General features: G+C 39.9%; 1 protein-coding gene across 1 annotated transcript in view; it reads left to right on the top strand.

The window, feature by feature from the left end:
* Positions 1–11,392, top strand: part of LOC134653948 (SH2 domain-containing protein 4B-like) — a 51,246-nt gene extending 39,854 nt beyond the window's left edge. Inside the window, exons 2-10 of the mRNA XM_063509318.1 lie at positions 788–902; positions 4,194–4,310; positions 6,223–6,396; positions 6,846–7,064; positions 7,458–7,632; positions 8,257–8,370; positions 8,789–8,896; positions 9,742–9,942; positions 11,254–11,392. Coding sequence (XP_063365388.1) covers positions 798–902; positions 4,194–4,310; positions 6,223–6,396; positions 6,846–7,064; positions 7,458–7,632; positions 8,257–8,370; positions 8,789–8,896; positions 9,742–9,942; positions 11,254–11,363 — 1,323 coding nt within the window. The 5' untranslated portion in view covers positions 788–797 and the 3' untranslated portion in view covers positions 11,364–11,392. The remainder of the gene's footprint in view (positions 1–787; positions 903–4,193; positions 4,311–6,222; positions 6,397–6,845; positions 7,065–7,457; positions 7,633–8,256; positions 8,371–8,788; positions 8,897–9,741; positions 9,943–11,253) is intronic.
* The last annotated feature ends 3,532 nt before the right edge of the window (positions 11,393–14,924 follow it).

Below are 14,924 nucleotides of genomic sequence, written 5' to 3'. Positions count from 1 at the left end.
AGTGTGTAAAAGTAGTAGAGTATACATACACATGTTGATTTCCTTCGTTATGTCGATATAGTACCATGTTACACTGTTGACTGGCAGTTCGTAAACCTTATTACAAAAGGCATAAGGTCCACCGATGGATAGTAGTTTTGCTGTTTGTATTACGATAATAGGTACTTATAGGAAATATTGACACCATTTCGTGGCACTTTTTCCATTTATTCTCTGTTATATCTCTTGTTATCTCTTGTTATATCTCTGTTATATCTGTTACATCTGTTTCTATTTTGTGTTTGTGCTCACGAATAAAATTATTTCTATTCTATTCTATTCTATTGAGCCTGATAACTAATAACTTATTAGGGCACCCTTCCGCAGGGATCGGATCTGGGGGACTATTTGTGTTAAGTAGTTGTAATTTAGTTTTTATTGAATTGTAAGTAATTTATTTCATAAGGTGAATTTATAAAATATTTATAACTACAAGTTTAAATATATCTGTATATGACGATTAAGAGCAACATGGAAATAATAAGTTTTATAACTTATTATAACTCTGCTAAAAACGTCCTTCATAGTCCCAGTAATTTCAAAAAAGGACTTTCCCAAGAACTTTTTCTTTTTCAGGTATTTCGATAGAATTGCATAAGGATGACATGTTAATACCTACTTATCTTTTCACATTTTGGGTCTTTTCAAATATTTGATCAAGTTTTGGGCGTGGCTTCAGAGCCCTGTAGGTTTTCTTTTTTATTTCAATGATGACTGCCTTTTATAAACCTGTTTTGCCTTGTTCCAGGGCCGGCACCATGCTGCAGCAGATCCTGCGGGACATGTGGGTGGACCCGGAGATCCTGGCCGAGCTGGATGAGGCCCAGAAACAGACGCTGTTCTGCAAGATGCGGGAGGAACAGGTACGTGTTCCTGGTGCTGTAGGTCCTGGACATGTGGGTGGACCCGGAGATCCTAGCCGAGCTGGAGGAAGCCCAGAAACAGACGCTGTTCTGCAAGATGCGGGAGGAACAGGTACGTGTTCCTGGTGCTGTAGGTCCTGGACATGTGGGTGGACCCGGAGATCGTAGCCGAGCTGGAGGAAGCCCAGAAACAGACGCTGTCCTGCAAGATGCGGGAGGAACAGGTACTTGTTCCTGGTGCTGTAGGTCCTGGACATGTGGGTGGACCCGGAGATCCTAGCCGAGCTGGAGGAAGCCCAGAAACAGACGCTGTTCTGCAAGATGCGGGAGGAGCAGGTACGTGTTCCTGGTGCTGTAGGTCCTGGACATGTGGGTGGACCCGGAGATCCTGGCCGAGCTGGACGAGGCCCAGAAACAGACGCTGTTCTGCAAAATGCGGGAGGAACAGGTACGTGTACTAAAGCCTCTGCGTCCTTGCAGCAGAACTGCTGGCTGCTCCTATAAGAAATTAGTAGTAGAATACTTAATTCGAAGCTAAGAGATGAAATATTTCTAATCTCAATCTGTCTCAAATTAATTAAGTCAATGTTGTATACGGGTCTCTATTGTTTCCCAAAAAGTTTGAAGTCATAATGTATTGTTTGCCCGCTTTTTCGTTAGTCATAATTCATATGGTTCAGATACGCGTCACTTTTCAGGATTGCCATAAAACAAACCTAACCTAACCTATCTATAGGATAACCTTACGAAAATCCTGAAAAGTTAACGGTTTCAGTTTTATGACTAATGATAATATGGGAAACAAAAGGGACCCCTGTTGTAACATTGAAACTGCGATGCGTAAATGCGGGATTCCACCAGTGTGCGGCAATGTGCGGCACGAGCATATTCTGTACAATAATGCTTGTGCCACACAGGCACACATGCCTCCCGGGTGGAATCCCGCCTTAATCCTATCGCTAGAATTACCAAATCAGAGTTGACAAAAAGCGTAAAGCTATTTGGGGCTAAAGGACTTGCCCAAGAAGTGCACACACAAACGTAAAACATTAACAATACCCCTCTTTTTCTCTCTTCAGTCGATGCTTCTAATTGCTACTACTACCAAACAAAATCTTACAAAAGACTTACAGATGTAGTGCATAATTATTAGCCATCCTGCCGTATTCGAACTTCAAGATATTCACAAGAGACGACACGTACTAGATCCATTCTAGATACGTTATAGTTTAGATTTCAACTATGTACTCGTAGTTCTCTTTTGCAGCGCAATTCGGGCAACCAATGTCACTTTTACGATAGATCGTGTTAGATATCTATTAGATCAACCAAGCCTTGAATTGAAAAAGCCAAACGGATGTTGTGACAATTAGCGGACATCGACAATCTATGGGTCAACCGAAATAGATTTCCTTACATAATTCGATTCCGTTTTTTGTACGAAATTGTACTTTCGACACAGCAAGGTCAGTGCTCAGTCTGATTTTAAACTAATGACTAATTGAATGGCAAGGACAATAAAATAGATCAATTTGCTACATTCCTATTTGAAGCTTGTAAAATGCGAAGGTCTAAGTTATCTATAAAATGATCTAACATCGATACTCACCTTTGTGAGGTTTGCCTTTGTATTAATTCTTAATAGTACCCATCAATTAAGTATCAGAAGATTATCATCGGAAGATCAGCGCTGGAAGTCGCCAGCAACATGCTGAGATGAGACCATTTCGTGGCACTTTATCCTTTTATTCTCTGTTATATCTCTTGTCATCTCTTGTTATATCTCTGTTATATCTGTTACATCTGTTTCTATTTTGTGTTTGTGCTCACGAATAAAATTATTTCTATTCTATTATTTCTAAATGGTAAATCTATTCTCGTAGCGCTTGCCTTTTCTTTGCAATAGCCATTAAATTCGTTTCTAAAGATCTCAATGCATACATCTTACATTCTTTCTTTTGCTGTCTTGAATGATGTTAGAAGGTTAATGTTGCTTTACATTGCTATGACCATTTGATGTTATTTACTAATATTCTAATATGTAGTAAAGGCACGCGATGATGTTGATGAGGTTATGATAGGGTTAAAATTTGTGGTCTCATAACATGTCTTGTATTTCACCAGAACACTATTGAACATTTTCTAAATGTAAATATGAGTTGAGTCATCGTTTATCTTTTGTTTCTTGTAAATGTAATGGGTAAGTAAATACAAAATGATCTACGATAGGTACAAGTGCGAAAAATGGGAAATTCGAATTATTTCGTATGTTCAAATCGCTGCAAAGTTAGCTTAGATGGACTCTATTAATTATAAATATATCGGTAAACGCTTTAAAATTCGATAGCGGGTCGTGACAAATCTGACCTCGAGCTAATGGTACCGAAGAACTTATAATAGACCAGCGGTCGGCAACCTTTTAGCAGCCAAGGGCCACATAGTAGTTAACGAAGTTGACGCGGGCCGCACTTTGTTAATATTTATGACTTGATCAGACATTGTAGTTTGTCAATATTACATACAAAATAGCCAGGGAGGCTCGCGGGCCGCAAGTGACAGGTTCACGGGCCGCGGGTTGCCGACCGCTGCAATAGACAATTGTTGTAACAGGTCGTCTGAAGAGTATAATAATGTTAAAATATTACATTTATATGTCTTCATTTTGCAACAAAGTATGTATATAGGTAACTGAATGATATTTTCTTAAAGGCCTGTTAGTTTCAGTTACTTACCTACTTGTTACATAGTTACAAGTGCAATGAATAAAGCTGTAGGCGACTTTAGTCATGGCTATTAGGTAGCTAATTAATAACCAACCACAGTAAGTAAGTAATTTACAAGCTAATAACTACCTACCTAAGTTTTTAAGGGTATTTTTATTCCGCCAGATCAGATGTGATCGCTCATTTCTTTATATCTGTGTGTACCTTATAATATAAACAACATACCTACTTATAACTTAATTAGTCAATCAGTGAGTTCATTCACTGTGAAGGGAACGGTGTTGGTCCTTCGAACCGGACCAAATAGGTATTTAAGTACTTAAGAAGAAAGAAAATAAGATAAAGATAGTTTATTAATTATTATTCAAGTAGGCATATACAATGCGCTTAGGAACTTCAAATAAAACTATACCGGCGCCAACCCTACACCACTGCCTACAGAAGATTTAAATCCCCTCTCAATTGGAGGAGGTTATCCCAATATGGGAGGAATAATTAAAATTAAATTCTTAATGGACTCATGAACTCTTTTGAAGTAGTATAATAAAGAATTTAAACCGAATTCCAGGTGCGTCGTTGGCAGATCTGGGACCAAAAGCTCTGCAAAGAAGAAACGACGGACATGCCGAAGAAGAATGGGAAGAAGCAGGTCAAATTCTTGCACGGAGAAGATGGAGAACCGTGGGTAAGCAAATATAACTTAGCAAAGAGGCTTAGCCAAGAGGCTTAGGCTGATGATGAGGCTTTGGCATAATAGTTATGGAAATAAGCAAGTTCTTAAAGGGTTAGCCATATTACAAGGAAGGATCTGGAAGTCCAGAACCTGACTGAAGGAGAAATGTCAGACAGGTCAAAATCTGGGAAGCATGGGTAAGTAAGCCTTAAGACTGCTGGAATGAATACCTACGTGATAATATTTGCTCAATGCGTAACCGATAACGTCAAGGTTTACATTATGACATTAGGTAGAGTTAGGTTAGACCAAGCTTAGTTAGCAGAGTTTTGGATAGCACAGACTGTGCAAGTGTTATGTTAAACGTCAAACTTCTATGAAATTATCTACGATCATGTCGATCATGCTAAACTGTAGGTACTAGAAACTTTCATAACATTTTCTTGATTGTAGTATCTGGCTTGCTTTTTAAATGTTTAGGTATACAACTACTTATATTATCCACTATTATAATTGCACAATAGAACAATGATATCTCATTATATCATATCAAAGTTCCCACAGGGAAAGTGTACGTTATGAAAATATAACGTCATAAAAGATGTGATAACTATTTTGCGATCTGGATAAGATTATAAGAAACATTAAACTATGATGAAATATGATGAGCGTACCTACCTAATGTTAACGTTAAAGCCTTGATTTACATCGAAGAATAACTTATCTACTTTCATTAGCGGAACTAGGTACTTAGGAAGACGAATTTATACAGATTATCTTTGCAAATAGGAAACTTAACCAGTACCTACACGGATTATGGTAAATGTCTAGTTGGTATGTCAAACGCTTTGCATTTGACCTAAATAAGAGAACATATTTAATGGAATGCCAAACATCTTGCAATGCCAGGCATTACTTGATGATTGTCATCAAAGCCATTAACACTTATTTCAATCGGTTTAAAGTTGTTTCTTCCATCGTAACACAAGCGGCCTTTAGTAACATCTGGTTCTTTATCCCAATGTCGTTGAGGTTTACTCAATGCTTGAACATTTATTTTGTTGTGAACGTAAGTCCTATTCATGTTTTATCAGTGGGAAGCCGGAAAAAGTATAATACTTCAGCAGAGTGGAAGCGCTGACAATTTCAGACTATTAATTAGTGTCTTCCTAAATAGGTACTTACCTTGACTTGATGATTCTAAATAGAAAAGGTAGGTACCTACCGATGTAGTTATTGGTGTTCGATCAATTATTTAATGTTTACGGCGGACCTACAGCTACCTAATAATTTTATCATTCCAACCTAAGCTGAATTAAGAATATACATAGTACTAAGTATATATAGATACCTAGTTCAATATAGATGAGAATTTTCAATGATAACATTATGAGAGCGCCGAGCAAAATCATCAAAATCAGGAGTCGCCAATTTATTGGCGTCTCGTTCTTACTCGATACTGATGATGATGAAATTACGTAGAGTAAAGATGAATAGAGCATCATGCTTAAAAAAGTCTGTTCAGTCGTAGCAAACAGTTCCCAAACATAGCAATTACATCATCAAAACTGTTTACAAACTGAAGTGTACCAAATAGCGCCCAATCATTTCAAATTGCACTGCGCAGTGACTCGACAGTCATACTTGCGTATGCGCAAACGGAAATGCTGATTGTGTTATCCGGACTGGACTCAGGGTATTTTTAAATGTATGAATGTATATACTTTTAACCGATACCTAACTACGGGGTGAAATCTTGGGGATTTTTCCCGGTGGTTGGTTATTCTTCTCTGTCGTTAATTTTTAGTATTAATTAGGTACTTTCGTTATAATATGGCTCTCATCAGTTCATCTTTCATTTCATCAAGCAAACAATAACGAATGGAGTGGCCCTGTATGTTTTCTAAGCACAATCTTTCTTCAGGTCTGGGTGATGGGCGAGCACGCCAACGACAAGTCCATAGAGAGCATCCTGGAAGAAGAGACCCGCGCGCGCGCACTCGCGCAGGCGCGACAGGAAGCGCACCAGCTACGCAAGTCCGTTGAGAAGGAACTCACACAACTCATAGACTACCGGCCTCTGGATAGTTTGGAGCAGGTAAAGTGGATTTTATGACTATTGCCATAGAGAAAATTATGGAAGACACGCGCAGGCGCGATAGGACGCACCAGCTACGCATGGAAGACATTTTGCGCGGAATTAAAATATCAATTAGTCGTCCAATAGATTATTTTGTTTCTTTATAATCAACCCAACAAGATGGCGAAGAACTGGCACTTACTTATCTTGCTTTAAAGCAGCCACCAATATTGTAGGTATTACTATGCGGTGGTATCAGATTTTTTGCCCTAATTCTGTCTATATTTCTAGCAGACTACAAGATAGTGGCTGTGTTGTAGGTCATTCAAAAGCAACATATCATGACACCAATCGTGACCTCTGATACTTGTTTCCTTTAAGGTTCGGAACTTGACGCTTCATATCACGTCTTTAAAGTTTTCTTTCTTATTGACCAAGTGAGTAACGATTCTTCATTTCAATTTCAGAAATTCGACCTATCCCCCAAAAACGTCGAGTCTATAGAAGACGCCTTGGATATCTACTGCACAGTGGACGATTTGCGGCAGCGGATCGCAGCGCTGGAGCCCGAGGTGAAAGAGAAGTCCGGGGGGAAAGAGAAGGACTACAGCGACGACATGAAGCTGGACCTTAATAAGAATACTCTCCATTTCAACTTTATCGAGGGGAAGAGGGATGGGTTACAGGTTAGTAAATTTTATTTTTATCGCTTCTTGCAAAGAAGAAAGACCTCTAGCAACCTTAAAGCCTGCAATATTTGATTCGGCGCTGTTTCACAAAAGACAATATTTTCCACATCGAAAAATTTCGGAGCCTTTACACCGTTTTGTATTGGCAACAAGGTTGAAAGCTTCCTTTATTTCTAGTAATTTTTTTGAGCAACTCCCAAGAAGTTTACCAACTTTTTGCAAAGTCTTGCACATCTGTAGCTGACCGTCCCTTGATCCTATCACACTCGGATAGTGCCTATTGTGCTATTTAACAGTTCAGTTTCTGTTTTCTGTTCTCTGGATATGTCGACCATCTATTGAAACAGTAAGTTGGCGTACATGTCATACCATTTTACTTGCTGTTTTCAGGACCTGTCTCCAAACAGCACCACTGATGGCGTCAGTTCACGCGTACTCGCATGGGAGCGGCGCGTGGCGGGTGCGAGAGCTGGTGAATTACTTCGCGGGATCAAGGCCAGGAGAGCGCGCTCGATGCGAGACGCTACGCTTAATGCGCAGGATGACGCAGCCTGGCGGGAGCAAGGTATGAACAGTAAACAGCTTCACTGACTGTGTTAGTGAGTGTTTGTATGGAAACGACGCACGCACGTAGTGGGTGCGAGAGCTGGTGAATTACTTCGCGGGATCAAGGCCAGGAGAGCACGCTCGATGCGAGACGCTACGCTTAATGCGCAGGATGACGCAGCCTGGCGGGAGCAAGGTATGTCGTACCTTTACCTTTAGACAACTTCACTGGCTGTGTTATTGAGTGCTTGTATGGAAACGACGCACGCACGTGATGGGTGCGAGAGCTGATGAACTATTGCACGGAATCAAGTTCAGGAGGGTACGCTCCATGCAATGGTAGACGGTACTAAAGTCTATTTTTTTATTCGGTAGACTGAAATGACATTTAATAGTATGAACATGAAATGTCATTTCATACTATTAACTGTCATTTCAGTCTACCGAATAAAAAATAGACTTTAGGTCCATGTACCTCACTAAGTATGCGTTAAGGTTGTTATCATGATGTGAATATTTTTATCTTATTCCTTGCATCTCTTCCATCTAATTCTTCATTGACATTCGAGCAACTGAATTTTTGGTGTTATCAATAAAAAAGTTCCGTATCAACACCCTCTTGACACCGAGTTTACTATTGCAGAGCGCAAAGCCAAGGAAGCGGAAGCCGCGATGCGGGAGATAGCGCGCGCGGCGCGCGAGGCGCACCGCCGCTCCGCCGAGCCCGCGCCGCCGCCGCCGCCCTGCCCCAGCCAAGGTACTTGAATAATATAAATGAAGGAAATAAATGAAGAGCAGCCGTCATTTATATTATTCATTTCTTAACATCTCAACTACTTATATGTAAAATTTGTTATTTTTTTTTATGAAACTGCATGCGTGAAAGACCCAAAAGGATATCCAATATCATTGTGTATTTTGTATGCCGTAAGAAGATGGGTCAGAAAATAATTCAGTGAAGACATACTCTCGACCCTAAGATAGCCCAAGAAGAACGACTATCTCAAAAGTCCTAGTATTATCAAAATTTTACCAAAAGATTGCGGCAGATCTCATATAAATCTTTAAAATGATCTCAAGTCTACCCTAGAGGTTAATTTGTAGCAGTAGACTCGGGAAGTATATCCGTTTGCTGTATTTTTCTCTTCATTAAGTACTCCTATTTTTTTCTTCAGCTGGCAAGCCACCGAGTCGAGAAGCGGTGGTGGAGTGGTTCCGCAGCCGGGAGCTGCCCCGAGGCGTGGGGCTCGACGACAACAACAAACCCGTCAACTGGTTCCATGGTACCAACTCTTCTATTTTTTTATTTTAACTGGCTTTTATTTAAAAATGTAACTCAGTAATATGTGTAGTACTAGTTTTTAGTACTACACATATTACTGACTACTACTAGTACTAGTTACCCTTTAGTTAAGTGACCTAATAAAATTGTAAGGTTTGGAACGTACAATTTAACACATTACACGCAGGTACACGCCAGCGAATTCCGCAGCGTTTCGTACGGGCCAGTTGCACCACCCGCACTCGACAGACTGATCAACGTCAGCCGGCGCATAAAATTTAGCGAACTCTTTAACGATGACAAACAGTTTGGTGCAACTGACCTTAAATCTCTGATTTTCCCGGCTTAAAAACTATGCTCATTATGGGATCTTCCACAGAACACGATTACTGGATCTGAAGAATACGCAGCAGCATTTACTTACATTAGGGAATATCGATATTTATATATAAGGGTTCCAAACTTCCCACCCTTGCAAAATATGTACCTTTTTACAAACTTTTATTTACTTTCACCTGTCCCTTTGTCTGTCTGTAATGGAATCTTGCAAGTTAAATTTGATCCACTTCCCGGTTTCCGATTGAGCTGAAATTTTGCATACACATGTAAGTCGGGTGACAACGCAATATTATGGTACCATCGAGCTGATCTGATGATGGAGACAGGAGGTGGCTATAGGAACTCTGTGATGAAACAACGCAACCTAATTGTGTTAGGGGTTTTTAGAATTCCCTCGATGAGTAGTTGTCTGTCGTAAGAAAAGTACAGTCAGCGATAAAAGCTTGTACCAAAAATGAAATTGTTGCCAAAAGTTATTTGTTGATGATGGTGACGGGATTGTTCCAGGTCTGATCACCCGAACGGAGGCTGAGCAGCTGCTGTCGCGCTGCCTGCCGGGCGCGTTCCTGGTGCGCGTGTCGGAGCGCGTGTGGGGCTACGCGCTGTCGTACCGCGCGCCCCACGCGCGCTGCAAGCACTACCTGCTCGAGCGCCTGCCCCGGGGGTACCGGCTGCTGGGCGACAGCCAGGCCACGCACGATACCTTAGGTATGTCTGTATGTCTATATATATACCGGCATAAGGGAGCACTACCTGCTCGAGCGCCTGCCCCGGGGGTACCGGCTGCTCGGCGATAGCCAGGCCACGCACGATACCTTAGGTATGTCTGTATGTCTATATATATACCGGCATAAGGAAGCACTACCTGCTCGAGCGCCTGCCCCGGGGGTACCGGCTGCTCGGCGACAGCCAGGCCACGCACGATACCTTAGGTATGTCTGTATGTCTATATATATACCGGCATAAGGGAGCACTACCTGCTCGAGCGCCTGCCCCGGGGGTACCGGCTGCTCGGCGACAGCCAGGCCACGCACGATACCTTAGGTATGTCTGTATGTCTATATATATACCGGCATAAGGAAGCACTACCTGCTCGAGCGCCTGCCCCGGGGGTACCGGCTGCTGGGCGATAGCCAGGCCACGCACGATACCTTAGGTATGTCTATATGTGTTGTACGCACTGATTTTGCAAAAAGTTGGTTGGTTGTGTTGTATGGTTTAGTTTCTGTTGACATCTGTCTTTGTTTTTCGTTACTCATTCCTTTAATACAGATAGTTTTGATAACACATATTTTCCTATGTTATTCCCGTTATTCCCGTGGTAGTCCCATATTCTACACTGTATATATATCGGCATAAGGATGAGCGAGAGAAATGAGAGAGGGCTGATTTAGACGGCGGGCGAACTCGCATGCATTTTAGTTACATTACGGACCATTCAGGTTACAACAATTCAGCCGACCGATCAAACGACGCAATGTAATGAAACTCGCATGTGAGTTCTCGCACCGTCTAAATGAGCCCCTTTAGAAGGAAAGTTACTTAGATGAAACAGATATTGATTGTGCGGATTGTGCTTACCTTAATCATCATGCGGAAAGCGGCGGTGACCGAGCGATCCGGCGGTGAATTTTACCATACTGGCCGACACCGATCAACTCTTAGGTACTTATAGGTACGGAGGTTTCCAGCGAATATAAACCACCTGAGAATAAGGTCACGGGCACTTAGGTTAGAAAGAGATAGCGATATATGAATAAAAGACTTCCAAGATGTCGTTGTTTCAATAACCAGCCCTTACACTTGTACCTATACCATGAACGAATTATCTATATGTTCCATACGTGAATGTTTTCTACCCAGTACGACTAAAAATGTAGAATATTTAATTGTCATGTGTTCAACTTGAGTTGTGTTAGGAAGAATTTTACTTTAGTCTCTCTGTAACAACCAACTCCTCGCTTATTCGTATAAAAAAAAAACTGTTTAAAAAAATTACCATACCCATCTCTGTTCCAGCTGATCTCATAGCGTACCACAAGACGGTGGCCATCACCGAGAACGGTGGTGAGTTGCTCACCACCGTGTGCCCCCACCAGCGGCCGCCCGCCATCTTGGACACGCTCTAGCGTCCCTTACTGCACCACACAACTCACAACCGTATTACAGTGGATCGACGCCATACAGGTGTAGTGCATAATTATTTTCCATCGTATTTTCACGGAAACGTACGAACGTGTCTTGCTATTTCAGACAGTCTCGGTACAATAGTTATTTGAACAACAAGAGATCAAAGTTTGATATTTCTTCGAGTGCTTATTTTGAGTCCTATTAGGGTTGCCAGATCAAAAGGCGCTATTATCGGGAAAAAAAATATTTTTTTTTGGGATTTTGGGACTCGGGCCGGGAAAAAAAATTCAAACAAACAAACAAACAATAATTTATTTGCAAAAAAAGGGTAACGTTTACAGGTATTAATGTAAGTAAACAGTAGGTTGTAAATTAAAGTAATTGTATTAAAAACAACGATATTTTACATTATTGGCACTACGTCAGCTGCTCTGTCCTTGGAGGATACAACTAAACGGAGTAGCCATTAACAGGCTTTCCCCTCTGTCGAAAATAGGCGGCCAACGGTCATACACAATGTATGGACTGACGTTTATCTGACATGGCTATTTTTACGTTACGCATACATTTGACGTTCCCCTCCCCCGCAAAAATCGGCAGACTGTTTTGTACAGAAAATTACAGACATGGCGTCTCCGTTTGATTATATCCTCCAAGGCTCTGTCCATTACGGCTCGACGCGAGTCGCTCGCTCGCTCGACGACAGTTCGGAACTTGAAATTATCGTTTTATAACGTGAAGCTGTTTTTCGGGACAATTTTCACTTGGTCGGGAATCGGGAACACATGCTAAAAATCGGGAGAATCCCGCCAAATCCCGACCATCTGGCAACCCTAAGTCCTATGCAAGCGAAAGATTCTATAATAGAAGAATTAGAATCTTGAGCGTAGTACGGGACTCAAAAGCGCACGAGATGTAAATAACTTTGATCTCGTGTAGTTCACAAAACTTTTCACCTCAGCAGTGAGAACATATTAGAGAACCCGAAAAATATATTCCTTCTTCATCACTTACCTCTATTCACTCATGTTTTCTTAAGATATACCAACAATTAAGTTTTCACCTCAGCAGCTCGAACAAGGGTACTTTGCTACTTAAAAACAGTGAGCAAAATGCATTTTGCTCATTTTGTCTCACTCAGTGAGCAAAATGCGATTTTGCTCACTGTTTTTAAGTAGCAAAGTACCCTTGTTCGAGCTGCTGAGGTGAAAAAAGTATTGTCGTTGACTGAAGTAGCATGATAAATACGAGAACGTTTGCAATGCATTACATCTGTACTTGTGGTTAGGAAGGAGGTTTTTTTTTGTTTTTTTGACAATATTTTTTATTGTCCTCACAAAAATCCATGAAATTTGGGAATATGTTCCATGAACAGTTAAACTCTATATTAGTACGATAGACAGATAGCCTTTCGTTTCGTTTTCTGAAAACAATTCTCATCTAGGCTAGGCCCCAGGATTGTCTCACCCAAAATGTACGAATCTTTGTGAACGCCATAAAAAATTGTCATCGTAAAACAAAAAAATCCATTCACAAATAAGACGTATGACGTCGTTCTACAGGGCGTATATCTACTGGGTGATTACGGGGTCAGAATGGTATACTGATCAACCTTCCATATGGTACCAAACATGAGTTCGCAAATTAAATCACCTATCCCAGTGAATGAAACTTTGCGAGCTCAAAGTAGCCGAAATGTTTCGGGACTGGGGTACGCATTACATTTCGCGATGTTCATAAGTCTTTATTTGAAAAAGGTTCTTGAGTCATTCCAATTAATTATGAGCCCTTAATAACCCAGTAGTATATGTTCGAGTAGTTTCACAGGAAGAAGCAAGCATATCAGAAGGACAGAAGTATTAGAAGTATTAAACTAGAGCGTCGCTTACGAATCGGTACTCTTTCAATAGTTCTGGTAAAGCTAGAAAACCAATCTTTGGTTGAATGTAGGTACCGACTTCACGGCTTGACACGACACACTTGAAATTGGCTTTCTAACATTCTCAGCAATATTAAAAGAAATTAAACTCTAAACCATTTTCGCTTTAGATGTGACGCCAGTTTACGTTAGAAAAGTAGTTTTCAATGAGTTTTCACTGATGGTTTCTGGCAGCTGTCAATAAATGTAACATGTCTTTGTTTGTCAAAAGCGCTAACTTCGTGTTACTGTTCTATGTAATTTAGAAGTTAAGGAATAAGCTGTTAGAAAGACGTCTCAAATATTGAGTCACATTTGTAGATCAAACTGGGACCATTTCTACGAGTCATGTATATTTAGAAGTAAGTTATGTTATGTCTGTATTATTCTGAGATTTGACCGCTTTATTCTAAGTATTCTTACGGACGTGATACCTATAGGTAGCGAAGAAAGGACCTCTGTATTCTAAAGCCTATTAATTTGTTTAATTTTCGAAAAAAACACTGTCAATATTTTTTTTTTTTTAGATACGATATATAGGGTGACATTTAAGTCGTGATCAGTAATATGTTTTTCTAACTCCATAAACAACGAGCAATTTCACCCTGTATTATCTACTTCTTTTCAACTTCTGGTAACAATCGTTAGAAGAGAGCCATAAAAAGTCCTAATAAGAAGTTAGTCTCGAATAAATATTGTATCAATAGGTATCAACCTAGCATTTACTTGTACGAATTGTTTTATATATTATATTACTTTATGTTAATTGTTGAGAGGCCTTAAATTGCAATATGAAATGTGTGCTTTTGGTGCTAATAAAATTAATAAATAAGCACTTTATCCCTATGACTTTCAAACAAAAAAGTTTGTTTTTTGACTTAATTGTCGCACGCACTTCCACACGCGGCGCCATTTTGGATGATGCCAGTGCCAGCACTTTCCCGCGTTAATGAACAAACGTTAGATTTAATGTAATAGTTATTTATTGTGATAATAACCACATCTGCTTCAGTATTATTTAAATTGCTTTCTCTAAGCGAAACCCGGATTCTAACAAGCCAAAGTGAAATTCAAATTAGATACGGAGTTCTCGGCTTCTACAAGTTAAGATCTATATATTTTTAAATGATCTATATGCCATTGTCGTTTGTAGATAGACGATAGATCTACGATATTGTACTGTAAACTGCCAACTAGATTAAAAAAATATGTCAATTACTCTGTCGTTTCATTTAGAAAAAAAACCTTTATTTGTAAGTGTTTATTAATTAAGCAAGTATTAAAATGTAACACTATACATTATTTACAAACACACCCCTTTTACGGACCATTAATTTTCGGTCTCTATAAGACATAGATAAATAGTAGTAATATAATGATAATAATATGTTATTTCATTATTTCCTTGATGTAGGTAGCTTGTAATACAAAAACTTATCCATTTACGTCAAAATCCATTACATTAGTCCATTTTTCAAATCCTACAGTTGGTTGTGCATTTTTTTTACAAAACTTTTCCAAATATCAGATAAATTCGATATTCTTAATACTTTTTGGCAGTGTCTTCTATAGATCTAAAACTTTCATTCACAGTTATTTTAATATACAATAAATTAAGCATCTTTAAAGTCTAAAATAAACA

This window comes from Cydia amplana, chromosome 14 (genome assembly GCF_948474715.1).
Source record: "Cydia amplana chromosome 14, ilCydAmpl1.1, whole genome shotgun sequence".
Lineage (NCBI taxonomy): Eukaryota > Metazoa > Arthropoda > Insecta > Lepidoptera > Tortricidae > Cydia > Cydia amplana.
The sequence above is the reverse complement of the archived record's forward strand: the minus strand, read 5'-3'. Positions and strand labels throughout refer to the sequence as shown.